This window comes from Staurois parvus, unplaced genomic scaffold (genome assembly GCF_062004578.1).
Source record: "Staurois parvus isolate SC_StPar_1 unplaced genomic scaffold, SC_StPar_1.0 ptg000011l, whole genome shotgun sequence".
NCBI lineage: Eukaryota > Metazoa > Chordata > Amphibia > Anura > Ranidae > Staurois > Staurois parvus.
Genome location: NW_028317807.1, coordinates 9,539,177 through 9,557,490, shown reverse-complemented (window position 1 = coordinate 9,557,490; position 18,314 = coordinate 9,539,177). Strand labels below are relative to the sequence as shown.

The window sequence follows — 18,314 nt, the reverse complement described above, 5'->3', positions numbered from 1 at the left end:
GTATTAATTTATGGCAAAAAAGTATTTTTTTTATATTTGCATTTACAACCACTCTAAAGAAGAATTCCACCCAAAAATTAAAATCTATCTAAAGATTCATGCTACTTTTGACTATAAATGCCACAACAATTTTCATTGTCCTGATTCCCCTATAGTTTGGATCCTTTACATGTTGATCTTGACAGTGTTTCTGGGAATCCTGCATTTTGTGGAGGACCATCAAAGATAATACTGTGCCCTCAAATTCACAGTTATGTTGTTGACCTTCCAATGAGAGTCTCAACACACTTCACAGCCAAAATGTTCTCAAACTGGCATCCCACTTAGGGTTGTTGTCCACTGTAAAGCAGAGCTGACATTACCTCCAAGGTGATAGCAGAGGCATGTTCTTCCCACTTCCTGGCTTCAATTCAGCAGTCCCTCCCGATATCTGTAGAGGAAGAGGACAGCTCAAAGTTTTGGTGGTCACATAACCACCACATTACAATTTAGAAACTATGGATTTAATATCACTTTTTTAAACACTTTTGCTTCATTGAAAGAGCTCTTATTGCTGCACTCACCATATGTTTCAGTGCATAACTTGCCATCTACTTTAAAGTATACTGTATGTGTTAATCCTGAAACCACATTAGTGTTTTTTTTTTCACCAACAGGTTACCTTTGATAGGACATTTGATAAACCCTTACAAAACTAGTGTACTTAAAGCAGAGCTCCCTGCCTACTGCTGACAGCTTCAGCCCAACGGTTTTTTGGTATTAATCCCAGGGCTTTTTAATTGGTCAGGCCAAGATGATGTCACTCCTGCCCATGTGCAGTAGTTCAGTAATCTTGGCATTGCTGAAATGCTGCACGTGCTCAGCACATTGTACAGTACAGACAGGCAGGTAAGCAACTTTAATGCAGACGAGACATGGCGAGATGGGGTATGTATCTTCTGCATTAAATATCTTGCCTGTCCAAAATTTTTCATTAAAGTTCCACTTTAAAGGATCCATGGATCCGCGTGCTCAGCGGGGAATCTCCTCTGATAGCGCTGAGCAAGCAGATGGCAGGTCTGTGTGTGCTCCGCTGCTGGAGAGTGGACACAGATACAGCCGACTGTTTTCTATGGGGCGGTCAGATGGGAATGGACCGCCTGTCCGTTTCCACCCGCCTGTCACACAGGATCGGATGCCGGTGGGTGTCAGCAAACACATATCCGCTAATACACACTGCTCCATTGAAAGCTACGGATGGTCCACCTGAAAAACTGACAGGCTGACCCAGTTGCACAGTCAGTGTGAAAGGGGACTTAAGTATATCACACAATTTCTGGCAGCATCTACAGGTATTTATTGAACACTTTCAATGGTATATTTAACAGAAAAATAAGTTTACTCTTAGATTTTTACATGCAGTTTACCAGACCACACCAGGTCCCAGTGCAGGTTAGAAACAGAGGATCGTAATCTGATTGGTTGCTATCAGGGGCGGACTGACAACTCATGGGGCCCCCGGGCAATAGGGGATCATGGGGCCCCTGTGTCCTTGCCCACACTCAAACCACACCCAAAAAAGCCTAGGAAAGGTACCAGGGGCCCCTTATTGACCCCGGGCCCTCAGGCAGTGCCCGAGTTCTCGAATGGTCAGTCCACTCCTGGTTACTATCAGTGGTTTGGATATGTTATTGTTATGAAATGTAACAACATTCTCTCTATTTTTTTGCGCAGAGGCAAAGACCCTACAGAACATGAGCCAGAACAAGACTTCAGCTTCCTCTTGGATCAGTGATGAACAAAAGATATAGTAAAACAAACATTTCCTGCAGTCTTTGATGTTTTTAATAAACTACGGGTTAAAATAGAAAATACAGTTATATAAAAAATGATGCACACTTTTTTTTTTTCCAATGCTTTTGCTTAATCAGGAGCTGCAGACAAAATGCAAAGGGTTAGTGACATTTGGGTTATAGATGGATGGACTTTACATGTCTAAAGCTGGCCATACACTAATAGATTGTAAAAGGAACGGTCTTACGAAAATGCTTAGTACAATCTTTAAGGACTTGACAGATGTTGTTCAAAAGTACTTCAAAAATTGAATTTGCTTTAAACCTTCGATTTAGGAATGAATTACCTTTCCTCAATAAAAACCTCATGCACTGTTAGAAATTCATTCATTTGAGAAAAAAAAATGCTGTCCTTTTTTCTCATCACTGTGGTTAAATACAGATGCCAATTTGACTCCACTAATGATTAGAAAATCAAAAAGCATTCTTGAAAAAACATTTGAATGAAATTCTACCTGTGTATGGCCAACGTCAGATATCACAACAGCTAGCTCTCCCTGCAAAGTACTGTTTTGATGGTTTAAAGCAGTGTTTCTCAACCTTTTTACCTTGGAGGAACCCTTAGCAAAAAGTTTGAGATCGCGGGGAACTCCCGAAAAAAAAATGTCAGATCTACAGCTCACGGAACATTGGATCTGATCAGTGAGCTGTAGATATAACAAACAAATGCAGAGCAGTGCAGGGAAGCTGCATCCCCACTAGTCCTCCTCTCGTCCATCCCAGGTGATAGTACATTTAACAGCCTGGGACAGACAAGAGGAGAACCTGTGCGGAACAGTGCAGTAAATAACAATATGCTTCCCTGCAAAGCTCTGCAAGTCCATAACACAAGGTTTCTCACTTGGGGTTCCACTGCAAGACCAAATTGTGACAGATGTATATCCACCCAATGTTGTTTTTAATACGCACTGACAGTGCACATTGATACCTGATGCCTTCTCTGTAGTTGTGGTTCCTGTGAACTCAAGAGGGTGGCGTGGAGTGCAGAGAGTGGGAACACATGGCTTGATCAGAAGGTGACATCTTGTGTATGGCACCAGTGAATGCAGACTGTGGAGGGGGGAAGCAGAAAGTGGGAACACATGGAATAATGTAGCAGGGGGTGACATCGGGTGTATGGCAGTGCTGAATGAAGACTGCAGGGGAACATAGCTGGATGAGATTGAGCCTGGGTTCACAATTGTGTGGTGCGGTATATCGCATGTGATTCACACAGGAACTGCACCGCATTCCTGTGCAAATCACATGCGAATTTTGTGCGGTGCGATTTGAGCCATAAATTTTGTATGGCTCAAATCGCACCGCATCCGCACCAAAAAGGTGCAGGACCCTTTTTTTTGGTCCGCACTAAAATTGGATAGCATGGGTGTACACACCCATGCGATCTGATTCTGCACATCTCACAGTGTTTTGTGGACCGATTTCAGGGTGTTGTTAACATAACATACACACCCACATTGGTTCGCATGAACGGGATGCGATTGTGATGTGGTGCGGAATTCGCACAGAAACCGCTGCGAGTTCCACACCGCTTCATTGTGAACCCAGGCTCAATGTAGCAGGAGGTGAGATCATAATAGCTTTATGTACAGTTATGGCATAATATAGAGCTAATATGATCTCACCTCCTGCTACATTCAGTCTGTTCCTACTGTGCGCTCCCCCTCTCTGCAGTCTGCATCGCTGCTACCAAACACTGGATGTCACCTCCTGTTTTAACTATGTGCTCCTTCTCTCTGCTCAACCTCCAGTCTGTATTGACTGCTGCTCTACACACACAGTGCTCCGTCCCTCTGCACCTCCTTCCCTGCACTCTGCTGGCACCACTACACAGAATCATCAATAGATCTCACCTAGTGTTCCAGTAACGGGCTTACGCTTTGTGCTCCCTCCCACCGTCTTGTGATCAGTGCTGCCTTAGAAAGTGAAACCTCCCCCTTCAGCTCCTGCTCTGTGTAGTACTCCCAGTGCATCCCTCTGAGTTCACAGGAACTAAGGAGGAGGCATCAGGTATCAATGCGCACTGACATTACTGTCAGCGCGTATTAAGAACACTACTGCAAACAACATTGGGCAATATACATCCGCCACAAGTAGACAGCTAGAGGGGGGATTTTCTCTCTCCCTCTAGCTGTCAAATGTAAAAAAAATGTGGCCGTGTGGGGCTCTTTCCATCTGGCCGTCTGTGTCACTCATTCACAGTCCTCTGTGAATGAGACACTACAAGACCCAACAACTTTAATAGCTGTCGGCTTGTAGTCCTCAATGAACTACCACGGCATTGTGGTAGTTTGATTCTTCCTGTCAGTATATCTGCTTGCTTGTACATCCCGTACGGCAAGCAGATATACTGACAGATCTGCATGGCACCAGCGATCTGCTGATTGCTGGTGCAATGGTTTCCAGGCTCCTGCAACCAAAAATAATAAATTCATATTTTTTAACCTGTAAAAAAAACTGCATTTATTATTTTTGGTAAAAAGGTGAACTTATCCTTTAAAGAAGAAATCTGGGCAAAAATGTTAATGTCCCATGCAGTAGGGCCATGCCCGCACTGCATAGGTTAAATGCTCATTTTTGTCTAGGGGTTTGTAGAGATATATTTACCCAATTTGCTGATCCTCTGAGCGCAAGAACAAACCTGCCGCTTCCCCCCCACGCTAGTGGTCTTGTGAACAGACTGTTCTTGACGTCATCACACCCATACACCAGCTCTGAACGTGAGGACAGCGGGAACAGTCCAAAGCTAGATGTGGGGGAGCGCGTTTTTTGGGAGGACGGGGTAAGTTAAGCTTTTCCCTGAGCCCCTAGACAAAACGAGCAGTTAACCAATGCAGTGCAGGCACAGCCCCACTGCATGAGAATAGAAAAAAAATTGACTGGAGTTCTGCTTTAAAGCTAAACCCCAGGAAAACAGCTAAATAAACATAAGGAGGTGGATTTACCTGCCAAATGATCTGCATTTGTCTATTCATTCTTGATATTCATTGAGTCCCATTTCCAACACAGTAAGGATAATGCCACAATTTTCTCTATTACAGTTAGGGAATGCAGTGGTGTATGCTCCCTGGCTCCAGCCCACTGATTGGACAGAGCTAGAGTACATAATGATAAAGACTCTTCCTGTCCACTTGTTGCTTGGCATCACATTTGCATGCAGATCAGCTGATTGGCTCCTTCTACTGCTAGTTTGAGTGCTGATATATAGGGAGTTGTAATAATACCAAGTCATATTCTGGTACTTTGTATTTACCAATATATCCTTAAATGCAACACGTTTACAATTGCAGGGAAGTGGTAGAGCTGATTGCTAGTAGTCATATCCAATGGGCTTAAATGACTGAGGATATGAGCAAATGCATGAGATCAGTACACAGAATGTGTCTGCTGTGTACTTTGTCTTTACTTAAGGATGATTAACATTCAGGGAGCAGACTGGATACTAGAAAATATTGGGGCTATGCTTCTGACCATATATAAAAGACAAGAATATTGGAATTCAGAAAAATTTATAAAAAGTTCACTTTTGGGAATATGTTACGTTCCACCTGTTTCTAGGGTTTAACATGTTCCCAATGTTACAGCCGCTGCCCAATCCACTTCCCTCCTGTGACAGCAGTACGGGGAGCTTCTCCCCGTACAAGCTGTCAGTTCTGCCCACACGTCCGTGCGACTGTCGACTTGTAGTTCTCAATGAACTGCCACGGCACTATGGTAGTTCATTGATTTTTCCTGTCAGTACATCTGCTTGCTCGTATATCCCATACGGATAAGCAGATATACTGACAGGTCTGCAGGAGACCTGCATGGCACTAGCGATCTGTTGATTGCTGATGCAATGCTTTACAGGCTCCTGCAGCAAAAAATAATAAATGCACATTTTTTTTTTACCTGCAAAGAAAATGTGCATTTATAATTTGTTTGTCAAAAGGTTGTATCCTGTAACTGGACTAAACTGTGTAATTTTCTTCAGATAGTTCCCCATTCCCTGTTAATATGTAAACATACTAAAATGGCTAAATGGTTAGCACTTCCGCCTGGCAGTACTAGTGTCGTTGGTTCGAATCCCAACCACGGCACCACCTGCCTGGAGTTTGCATGTTCTCCATGTGCCTGCGTGGGTTTCCTCCGGGTACTCCAGTTTCCTCTCAAACTCCAAAGACATGCTGGTAGGTTAATTGGATCCTGTCTAAATTGTCCCTAGTATGAGCATGTAAGTTAGGGACCTTAGATTGTACGTCCCTTGAGGGTTAGGGACTGATGTGAATGTACAATATATATGCGTAAATTGACAGGGCTATATAAGTACCTGAAATAAATACCCACTTGACTATTTACAAGGGGTATTGCAGGCTGGGAAGTAACAATAGTAATGTGTATCTAAAATCCTATTACCTCTGTCAGGCATTTTCGGCAGGCCTGAAAGTGAGGGGGAAAAAAAACTTAAAAGTTTAATGGAACAGGAGAAGAGGGGAGATCATTTGATGTGTTCTGGTGACAACTGTCTATTAATGGATTTTCACTGTTTTGAAGAGTTCCTCATACTTCTTCTTGTGTCTATGGGACAGCAAGTTGTTCTACTCAGTTCTAGCAAGGAATATCACATTTTTTTTCTCCATTTACATTCAACCAAGGTAAAAATGGCTTTAGGTATACTTTAATCTTTACTGTGTGTAAATGATATATTTAGCAGAAATGCAGATACAATAAACCATATGCCTACTTTGGTGTACTCTGTGCCTACATCCTGGATAAATACAAATAAAGGACAGCAAAACCGAAGACATTCCATTTTATTCTCTGCTGCCAAAAGTTACAGTATATACAACATACAATTCAAATGTATTCTGTACAAAATACTAACTCATTACAGTTTACAAATCTGAAGTTTCTAGAAAAGTGCAAAACATTTTAAAATCATCCACAATCACCCTGTACACAAACTAGAGCAAATATATAGAGTCCTTTCAATAGCAGAGATGTCTTTGGTTCCTTGCTGTGCAAATGGCGGGGACATTCTCTGCCACTTAAAGGAGTAAAACAGTTATTAAAATGTCAGCTCACGAAAGGTCACTCTTTAAAAGAAAGGCTGCACACTTCAAACTAATAACAAAATACGAAAAAACACCAGGGAATTTCAGTACAAACCATTAAAGGTATTATTCAAAATGATGAGAAGTAAAAACCTAAGGACTTGCCAACCAAAAATATGGGGGGAATGTCCATGAAAACTGACCACATTTTCAGGGGTTGTTCAGGTCAAATTCTATTTTTGCTTAGCATTCTCTAACTGTAATAAAAATGTGCAAGTATCCTAAAGCGGAACTTCACTCTCAGTTAACATTGACTATTTTTAATCCTTATTCTGCTACCATTAGTACGTGATTTCTCAGCAAAATAAATCATGGAGACATGGATGGATGGGAGAGTTTGCCTTGAATATTACTTGAGGTGATTGTAGCCGTATTAGTGCACTTGTGACAGAAATAATTGAGTACTCTCCGTGATACTTTTTTCATTTGTACTAACATACAATTTTTAGGACAAGCTTTCAGGGTATGTCCCCTTCTTCGAGATCCAAGCAGTACTCTATTCTTTGAATATTACAAATTAAATAGTGCTTTTGGTTTGTGCTGCTCAGATGCAGTGGAGTTCTTCTTTAAGTTAAACACAAACTGTTTATTCAGCTTCGTGATGCTCTCCGGTAGAGAATACCAAACAACAGTTTAAAGGATTGTAAACTATGAGCTGTCCTGATTGCTTGGCTGGTCTCTGCTGCTTATTATTCAGCTCCCTTTTACTGTCACAATCCTGAGTCGTTCGAAGAATAAAGGATAAACAATTGCACAAGGAAAGGTTACCATCAGAGCATATTAGAAATCCCCTTCCTATAATGTATACAACTGTTCATTGCTTTTCCTCTTCATCTTAAAATGTAAATTTATCTACAGATTTTACAAGGTGCACGCTCCACATCAACTACTTTTAGGACTAGATTGATGCAATATAAGCACTTTTGAGAAACAGGTTATTAAATATTATCCTTGATATGAATATTAAAGTGGAACTAAATTCGAGCTTTTAAAAATTGCGAGCAGGCAGGCTCTTTGTTGCAGAAGAGCCATGCAATGTCTCTTCTGCAATAAAGGAAACCTACCTGCCTGCTTGCAGTCTTCTTTGGAATGTACCCTGAGCTGCGCAGGTGCAGCTCATTTTACATTCCAGCATAGTGCATGTGCGCCAGGATCACTGCATTCCTGCACATGCATGGGAGCGACGTCATCCCGTATCAGCCAAAGAGAAGACCGCCGTCCAGAACCTGGGAGAAGCCAGGAAGAAGATGCTAGCACCGGCGAGGGGCATCACACTGTTTGAAAGGAGGTAAGGTTAGACTTTTCATAAAATTGATACCCTTGGCCGACACCCAGGCCTTTTGCCTATTTATCACATTTAAGGCCTAATATAAGAAGGTAGAGCCAAGATTTACTTTTATAGGAAACAGAGAAGTATAATTTCAGCTGCCTATAGCTCTGGATCTTCTGATTGTTTTGACGTGGTTTTCAGTGAAAGTGATCTACTTGTGTAGCTTACTCCATCGGAAGCCACTTGTTCTATCTGTTGAGAGACCATTTGTTACAACTCTTAGTTAAGCACTAGTAATTTTAGCAGTGGGGCTTAGCTACTAAAATATCTGCTGTATCTCTATCCTTGTGAGGTGATGGCAAACAAGTTGGAAAAACTCTCAGTTGCAATAAAATAAAATGACCTGTGTGGCTCTAGCCTTATCATTGCTCTAATCTAAAAAAGTCACAAAACAGATCACAATGAAGGAAGCCTTTAAAAAAAAATAAAGAAACAAAAAAAAAAAATCACAAAGCTCGTTCTTTTGTTAACTCCTCAACCTATTATTAAGATTTTTCATGTTTCACCTGTACAACCCCTTTAATCTGATCTCACTCCTTTTTGATAATCTGCTCCCATTATGTAAGTGAAAGCACCTAAATTTTGGAGGTCAATGAATAAAACAATAAGGCATAGCATTCTTGCTGCATTTTTGTGGTTTACAAAATATAGAGGCACTATTATGTGTACCAGAAAAAACAAAACAAAAGAAGCAACAATATGATGAACCACTAAATAATATTGCTCTTTGACAAATCACGATTGTGACAAAACACAAATATAATTATATTGCACTCAGTAAAATCATAACTTAAATCTGCTGAGAGAGTTTAGAAACGTATTGTGCTCCCAGATATGCTTAAAAAAGAAAGGCCACAGCGATCGTTTTATAAATCAATAACATATATGATATAAATATAAAGCCTACATCAAAATAAGAACTTTCATGTTAAAGCAGACCTATCATCTACATTTTTAGAACCTCCAGACTCTTCACTGGTTTGCAATTGCCAGTTGCAGTTTAGTGTAATAGTGTTTTTTCCATGGCATCTCATAAAGCAATAGCCTGGCTAGATTGATAGCAGATACTTCTAAGAAATGTAGTATATTTCTATACTGTAATTCAAATCACGCTCTGCCTTCAAGTGATCCTGTAATAACTTCACACATTTTAGGCTGAACATATCACTTAAATGTATACAAATACCACTTACTGATGGGTGCACACTGACATTGTCAGAGAATAGAGAAATCTGCAGCACTCTCTGCTGAAAATAGAGGAATCATATTAAAGGTATCATCAGTAAGTGTGTGAAGTGGTGACAGGGTCACTTTACAGCAAACATGTTAAAAAAAAAATAAAAATACTGTGGTTGCTATTGCTTGACCTTCATCTGAAAATGCCAGTTGTCGGTGTGTACAGCTGATCCTCTGGCTTCAGTCAGCCAAGAAGGTCAGCATGACAGCCAGGCCTACAGCATTTTCAGACAGAAAGGGCAGTGTACATGATTGCACTTGGGACAGGTGTACTTTAAGTAGTTCAGTGTTGTGTGATGGGTCAGCTTTAAATAAACACTTCCTAACCCTTTAATACTGGAAGACCTTACATTTTGATCCTGTTAGATTTATATAAAACAAAATTATCATATGATTCTTAATTAATGCAAAAAAAAACATTGCTTGCAGTAAATGGTGTTCAATAATGCATACATGACAGTTCATTGTACAACTAGTGAGCAGGTTCTAACATACACGCTTTATAAAGAATCGGTTTATTGGTAAGGTCATTTGAAATTGTACAAAACCTCTGTGGTTTACACATTTGTAGCTAAATATTTGGCGTAGTGTGACAGACGTAGATTTAGTATTACGTGAAATTAAAATAATTCAAAGACTTTCTAATCTTTTAGATCAGGAAGGCATATATCTCTGCAGCAGTAAAAACATTCTTATACATATGTACATATAAAGCCAATGCTGGATAGTAAGAAATTAGTTCTAAAACTGTAGACATATCAATAACCAGGAAATTGAACGTATGCATTTTAGAAAAAAAGAATTATGTATAAACTTTACACATTTGTGCTTTCAAACAGAATAGAGATCCTCTCTTCATGTATATAAATAGAAATAGACAAAGTTTAAATTAGATAGAATTACTCAGAATAAAATAAAGATATACAATAATTAAAGTTAAAATGATCTATATACAGGTGGTATATATGATCTTAAATACAACAAATTACAAGCAACATATCTTCTATTCCCAACAGTGTTTGAGCAAATAGTAAAAAAAAAAAAATCTGGACACTGAAAAACAATGATTGGCATTGCTATTATATTTGAACATAATTCTAAAGTTTAAAGCTTCTGGACCCATTCCTTATTTTGTACCCACTAGCAAAATCAAAAAAAATATATTTCATAGGACAAATATGGGAAAACATAAAAGGAAAGTCTGCCTGGAAGTTATAGGTTTGCCATATTGTTACATGAACCAAAACGTACAAGCTTACTAACTTATAAATAAACAAGTAAATAACTACTCAGTCTGCGGTATGGAAAGAGCTCATTCAAGAAGTGTGTGACACTGGAATGACAGCTACACTGCTATACTCACTGGAATATATGTAGGAGAAATGAAACCATGCAGAGCAGACTGACTTCAACAAAGAAAATACACAATGTAAGGAAATGTAACAGCACACAGAGTAATCACAGTATAAATAGATTAGTAAAATGCACAGAGTGCTACATTGGCGAAGCATGACTGACTGCTTTATCATCTCCAACTGAATGCATTTTTATACAACTACTTCAAGTAAATAGAATACTACAGTATTGATTAAATCACAGTTTAAAGATGTGTTACCTGTGACAGACACATCTTTACATATAAATCAATCTAGAAAAGTATTTATGTGAGGGGTGGAAACAACTAGTGTTAATATTTTTTTTAAGAATTATACCTATCCTTAATCAGCAGAATGTACTTATGATCAGAATTATGCTAGGACATACAGGGCAAAGGAAAGCAATTAAAAGCCCTTTCATTTCTGTAGATCTTCCGTCCTGTAACGCTCTTGTGAAAATTCAAGGAGCAACACACAGCAAACAATAAAACAATATGTTACAGGTCTGACTACAGCAAACTAAATTAAAACAGGCTCCTAAAGATCACCACACTTTGCACACTAATAGTGTTTCCTGCCCTAATAAATAATCCCAGTTGTTTCAGGAAAGCTGACAACTCACAACTAGCAAAAGCTTAAGATTGTAAGCTCGAAAGAGCAGGGCCCTCAATCCCCTCATGTTTTGCATTGTATTGGTATTGTTCTGTCACATGTTCTGTCCCCCTTTGTAATGTACAGCGCTGAGCGAACTATTGGCACTTTATAAATACTGTATAATATAATAATAATAATAATATACTTGTGTTAGAAAGACCGGCTGTAAAGGGATAAATGCTTGTTAGACAGCCAGATGCAGGAAGTAACATGGAATGAGAAGATTAACCAGTGAAGGGGCAAATACTACCAGCCCTCCATATATAGGCCATCATTTGAACAGCAAGATGAAACTTACACAGGTTATTAATGACAGAAATACTAAAACAGTCATGAGAACTGAGGTTAAGCTTGATTAGATGCAAATGGAACACCCCTTGGAAAATACTTGCAGGTGGACTTTTTTACCTACCAAATAATTTGAATTCTATATGCACTGATGGCCAGATTTGTGAACTAGACACCCTGCCAGTAATGCCAGGTCCTCCACCACAACTGCAGCAGTTACAAAACTTCTCATGAATGCATTACCTCTATTCTGCTGGAGAGTGAAACCAACATGCTGATGAGATTAATCTTCTATTCTCTCCTACTCTATTGCTGCCCTCCTTCCCATTACCAATTTGAGTGCTGCTGCATAGGGCATTCTTCAATTTACTAACACTATATGCCTTTAAAAATAAATTGAATGATTTTTGTTTTCAAATTAATCTATACCTGCACTAGTTGGTGCTACTTATTATCTACCTGGAGTTTAATTTTAAAGTAAGGGGGTAAGCTACTGACCACCTGCTACTTCAATTTTTTTTTAATAATAAATGGCTCCATATGGACAGGAAGAGAGAATTGCCATGAAAGAAAAGAATATCAACATTTTTGTAAAGCAAGGCTGTCAGACCACAGAAAAAATAAAAACACAGATGAAGATGTACAAAGCTGTGTTTTTTTACATAAGCATTTATCAAAAAAGGTTCAAAATTTGAAAAACGAAAAAACGATTGATTATATTACAATCCAGTTAAATATAAATAAACTGTTGCTTGGGGATACTAACTACATCTACAGATTCTTATAGGACGGCTTATAATAAAAGCTATAAATTAAATTTGTGAGCGCCTTGTTGCGTTTCTGCTGAAGAAGGAATGTAGCCCCACTTCCCAGTAGTGTTTAGAAAACCCTCTACAATAAAATGAAGAGACATATTATAGAATATAGAAAGATGTAGTGCAATGAACAAAAGGAAGGTATGATGATTAGATGTTATCTGTGATTCATTCAACAAGTTACTGTTCTGCTGCGAGACTTGGGCAAATGCCTGGCAACAAAAGAGTTAAGCAGCAATTTAATGTACAAAATAATACGCTTGAATGTAGATCCTCTGACAGCCACTGTGTACAGTACAGGTAACTTCAATACAGGTGGAGGACTTAATTTCATTTTAATTACAAGTACTTGACTGAGGAGGTCTGTCTTCTACTGTAGCATGTACCCTTGAAATTCACTTTGTGAGACCTCCATAAGGCGTTGCGTAGAGGCTTGCCATCAAATGCCTTTATTCATAGTCATTTTCCATGATTACGGTCAGAGCGAAGTTAAGAGTCTTGTGTGTTATATTCCGTCTCTCCAGAAGAAATCTGGCTAAGTCGTCTGCTAGAACCAAAAAGCTTTCGGGATATTTGACCTGATTTTGCCTAAAAAAAGAAAGCAAATTTGCTATTATGTAGAACATGATATATTACCATTACATAACATACAAGTCTTACTAATTAATGCCAAATCACACCACTGGAACAAATGAGTTTATATAGTATGTTTCTAGAGGTGCATACACATGATAATACAGGAACTAGTTGCAGGACAGATAGCTATGTTCATTTTTATACTGCTTAGGGTCTGTTCACATGTGTGTGGTGACAAAGGCCCATAGAAATGAATGGTAAGCCACAAAAATGCACATCATATGTTTATGCATTTTCAAAAGAAAACTCAATGGTTTTGGGGCAAGTTTTATTTTAGTTTGTAAGTGTAAACATATTTATATAAAATCCTTAATTCACACATTTAGGATGCACCCATGACACAGAACTGCCAGCACTATAGGTTTTTAAAAACAATAATAAAAAGGCAGAAATTTATTTTATTTATTTATTTCAGGTACTTATATAGCGCCATCAATTTATGCAGTGCTTTACATATATATATATTGTACATTTACAATAGTCCCTAACGCTCAAGGAGCGTACAATCTAAGGTCCCTAACTTACATTCATATACAAGGGCCAATTTAGACAGGATCCAATTAATCTACCAACATGTCTTTGGAGTGTTGGAGGAAACCGGAGTACCCGGAGGAAACCCACGCAGGCACAGGGAGAACATGCAAACTCCAGGCAGGAGGTGCCGTGGCTGGGATTTGAACCAAGGACCCTAGTGCTGCCAGGCGGAAGTGCTAACCATTTAGCCATTGTGCTAAATGGTTTGTTTTCAGGCCTTTTGTTTCTATTTAATAGTCTGTTGGGACCTGTACACAGCAGGATGTGGAAGGGAGAGAAGGTGAGCGGCTACTCTCATTCAGTTTTTTGTGTAATTCTGTCTGATCATCAAAGTAGTTAGGATTAGGCTAGTAAACATGGAAATGTGTATGCAATGTTTTATATTTACCAGGCTAACAAAAATGAAAAGTATATCTTTTTTAATTTTATCTTTTAGTGTCAAACACAATACATACACAACATACGTATATACCAAATTTCATAAATTCCCTTTAATGCATATAAGCCATGGATGTGCCAAACATTGTTAAAGTTTAGGTGAAAAAAAATCAAAAGTATGCAAGAATTGCTGCAATGCACTTGAACAGAATAAAAAAAAAAGTCAACATTTGTAAGTGAAATTAAAAGATCAGGATTAAATCTGCAATTAAAGTGGTTGTAAAGGCTCAAAGTTTTTTACCTTCATGCATTGTATGAATGAAGGTAAAAACACTTATGTGTGCAGCAACCCCCCCCCCAATCCCCCTAATATTTACCTGAGCCCCATTGCGATCCAGCAATGTCCACGAGAACCTCAGCTGTGCCGGGTCTTTGCCTCCTCATTGGCTAAGACAGCAGTGGGAGCCATTGACTCCCACTGCTGTCAATCACAGCCAGTGAGCCAATGAGGAGACAGAGGAGGTGCTGGTGGGGGAACCGAGGAAGATCCGGGCTGCTCTGTGCAAAAGTCGAGAATGTGATGTCACTGTCAAGCCACTCCACTTTATCCAATAAGAGAATGCTCTTCATTCATTGAAAAAATACAAGCTGTTCTCTGAATGGCACCTGTTACTGACCCCCTGTGGTTACTATGCAGCAAGGCACACAGAAGACAGTAAGGATCACTCTAGTAGTGGCAGCTACTACAGTGATTTCCATCTTACAGAGATCAGCCACATATATGGATCATGCATGTTTACGCTGCCCCAAGCTGGCCCAATGTAACCATACAAAAACAAAACCACATCACCTTTAAGAAACGCGCCTTCTCTGGCCGTGATACTTTTTTATTTGCACTAACATACAATTTTTCTGGACTGCTTGGACCTTGCAGAAGGGGCATACCCCAAAAGCTTGTCTTGAAAAATTGTATCTTAGTGCAAATAAAAAAAACTTTGACAGTGAATCTGCCTGATTGTCTGAGCTGGACACTGCTGATCTCACTGGGTTTTGTGAACTGGAAGGTGTTTGTGCATTGTCTCAGATCATAGACATGTCTTTGGATTATGACTCCAAAAAATCCCAGTATACCTATAAATGCATACCTCTGCTGGTTTACCAACACCAACAATGATGAGTTTACCATCCTCCAGTCCCACCAGGATGTGGCTGTTCTCCTTTGTCACAGAAACACAGTGGATAGGAACTCGCATGATGAGAGGTGCAACACTGAGACTCAAGCTGTGAACAATATAAAGTAAGTCCATGTAAAATACTTTCAAAGCATGTTGATAATCACAAACATAAGAAACTGTTCAAGCCAATTTCCTTTCATGCAATGTCAGCACATGTAGCATTAACCATTTCAATACCAGGCACTCTTACCCCCTTTCCTGTCCAGGTCAATTTTCAGCTTTCAGTGCTGTCACATTCTGAATGACAATTGCACGGTCATACAACACTGTACCCATATGAAACTTTCATCATTTTTTTCATACAAATAGAGCTTTCTTTTGATGATATTTGATCACCACTGGGTTTTTAATTTTTTTGCTAAACCAACGAAAAAAAAAAAGCAATGTCTACCTACATTACAGCTACAATACAATTTGGCACAAGAGGATACAGAGGGCCCTGCTCGTTAGAGCTTACAGTCTAGGATGAAGGGTTGAGTGATAAAAAAGGTAATAGCTGTGAGGGGGATGAGCTGATGGAGGAAATAAAAGGCAGTTTACTAGTTAGAAGCAGGATAGACTTCTTTAAAGAGAACGGTTTTCAGGGATCGTCTAGAGGTGGATAGATTAGGAGATAGTCGGACAGATTGGGGTAGGGAGTTCCATAGGATGGGAGAAGTCCTGGAGGCGAGCATGGGTGGAGGTGACATGGGAACTAGAGAGCAGAAGGTCTTGGGAGAATCGAAGACAGCGGTTTGGTAGATATTTTGAGACCAGGTTAATGATGTAGCTGGGGGCAGAGTTGTGGATGGCTTTGTAAGTTGTTACTATTTCGAATTTTATTCGTTGGGCAAGTGGAAGCCAGTGGAGGGATTGGCAGAGAGGGTAGCAGACACTGAACGGTTGGCAAGGTGGATGAGCCTGGCAGCAGTATTCATGATGGACTGGAGGGGGGATAGCCTATGTAAAGGTAAGCCAATGAGGAGGGAGTTGCAGTAGTCAAGGCGAGAGATAAGTGAATTAGGAGCTGTATGGTATCAATGGTTAAAAAGGGGCATATTCTGGAGATGTTGCGGAGGTTGAGGCGGCATGATTTGGACAGGGATTGGATGTGGGCCTGAAAGATAGGTCAGAATTCAGGGTTACCCCTAGCACTCTGGCATACGGGGATGGGTTGATAGTGGTGCTATTGATCCTGACCAAGAAATCGGGGAAGAGGCACGTGGGGGAGGAAATATTATGAACTCAGTTTTGGATAGATTGAGTCTTAGGAAGTAGTGTGACATCCAGTCTGATATGACTGTTAGTATATTGATGATACGTGAGAAAACTGATGGGGTGAGCTGAGGGGTAGGGGAGAGAAATTTGTGTGTCATCAGCATAGAAATGATATTGTAAACCATGGGAAGCTATCAGCTGACCCAAAGAAGAGGTGAAGATCGAGAATAGGAAAGGTCCAAGGACAGAACCTTGGGGGACCCCGACTGTAAGAGGAGGTGGTAGAGTTGTAAGTGACACTGAAGGTGCGGTGCGATAGGTGAGATTTGAACCAACAGAGACTACAGTCACAGAGACCAAGTAAATAGAGTTTTTTTTTTGAGGAGGAGGGGTTGGTCAACTGTGTCAAAGGCAGCTGAGAGGTCCAACAGTAAGAGTACGGAATAGTGACCATTAGTTTTAGCGGTTAGCAAGTCGTTCGTGAGTTTTAGAAGAGCAGTTTTTGTGGAGTGTTGTGGGTTCGAGAAGGTTATTCTCAATAAGGTGGCAGCTCATCCGATTGTAGACTAGACGTTCAAAGAGTTTGGAGGCAAAAGGGAGTAAGGAGATGAGTCTTAGGTTGCTAAGATTGGTGGGGTCCAGCGAGGCCTTTTTAAGTAAGGGGGTGACTAGAGCATGTTTTAGAGAGTTGGGGAAGATGCCAGTAGAAAGGGAGAGATTGAAGATATGAGTTAAAGAGTGAAGGATCGAGCCAGAGGGTGACCATAGTATTTTCAAGGGAACAGGGTCCAGGGGACAGATGGTTAGGTGTGCTTTATAAAACATTTTACCAACCTCCTCTATAGTAGCTGGGTTAAACAAGGGAAGTATATATTGTGCAGGTGGACAAGGAGTGTAGGGTGAGGGAGATGTCTGTACAGTGGAGATCTCGTCACAAATTGTATTAATCTTATTTTTGAAGTGATTAGCAATCTCCTGGGCAATGAGTGAGTTAGTGGGTGGGGGTAAAGAAGGACGAAGTAGAGAATTAAAGGTAGAAAAGAGTTGACGGGGACTGCGTGAGAGGGTGTTAATGAGTGACAAAATAGGTCTGTTTGGCTGTGTGGAGACAGGAGTTGTATTTTTGAAGGGCAGATTTATATTGGTTGAAGTCTTGCTGGGTCTTAGTCTTACGCCACAAACGGCTATGTTTTTTGAGGCTTCTGGTATTGTCTGTTTGCCAGGGCTGTAGCGGTCGGGGCCTAATTCGGTGTGTAGTGAAGGGGGCCAATCTGTCCACGATGGATGACAGTGAACTGTTGTAGATTGAAGTGGCCAGGTTGGGGCAGGACAGGGCTGAGATTTTGTCATAGAGACAATCTGTTGCCAAAAAAAAGAAGAGAGGGGTTAAAATAGCGAAGGTTTCTATGGGTAACTGTTTGGTAGTTGGAAGACGAGGAGGAAGCCAATGAGAGAGTGATGCTCATAAGGGAGTGATCAGAGAGAGGAAAAGAAAAGTTGGTGAGGTTGCAGGGAGTGCATAGGTAGGAGAATACAAGGTCGAAGCAGCTACCATTCGAGTGAGTAGAAGCATGTGTCCATTGTTTTAGGTCAAAAGAAGTGGCTAGGCTTAGGAGTTTAGAAGTAGCAGGAGTGTTAAGAATAACAGGGATGTTGAAGTCACCAAGAATGATTGTGGGAATTTCAGAAGAGAGAAAGTAAGGCAGCCAG

At 40.1% G+C, this 18,314-nt stretch overlaps 2 protein-coding genes across 4 annotated transcripts in view; one reads left to right on the top strand and one right to left on the bottom strand.

Moving 5' to 3' along the window:
- Positions 1–6,614, top strand: part of LOC149473762 (alpha-aspartyl dipeptidase) — a 57,413-nt gene extending 50,799 nt beyond the window's left edge. For both annotated transcript variants that reach the window (XM_089670604.1, XM_089670610.1), the window contains exon 9: positions 1,714–6,614. In XM_089670604.1, the coding sequence (XP_089526730.1) occupies positions 1,714–1,774 (61 nt within the window). In that variant the 3' untranslated portion in view covers positions 1,775–6,614. The remainder of the gene's footprint in view (positions 1–1,713) is intronic.
- The window catches only part of NBEAL1 (neurobeachin like 1), a 241,734-nt gene continuing 230,029 nt past the window's right edge, over positions 6,610–18,314 (bottom strand). For both annotated transcript variants that reach the window (XM_089670591.1, XM_089670583.1), the window contains 2 exons: positions 15,318–15,453; positions 6,610–13,212 (listed from right to left, as the gene is read on the bottom strand). In XM_089670591.1, coding sequence (XP_089526717.1) covers positions 13,114–13,212; positions 15,318–15,453 — 235 coding nt within the window. In that variant the 3' untranslated portion in view covers positions 6,610–13,113. The remainder of the gene's footprint in view (positions 13,213–15,317; positions 15,454–18,314) is intronic.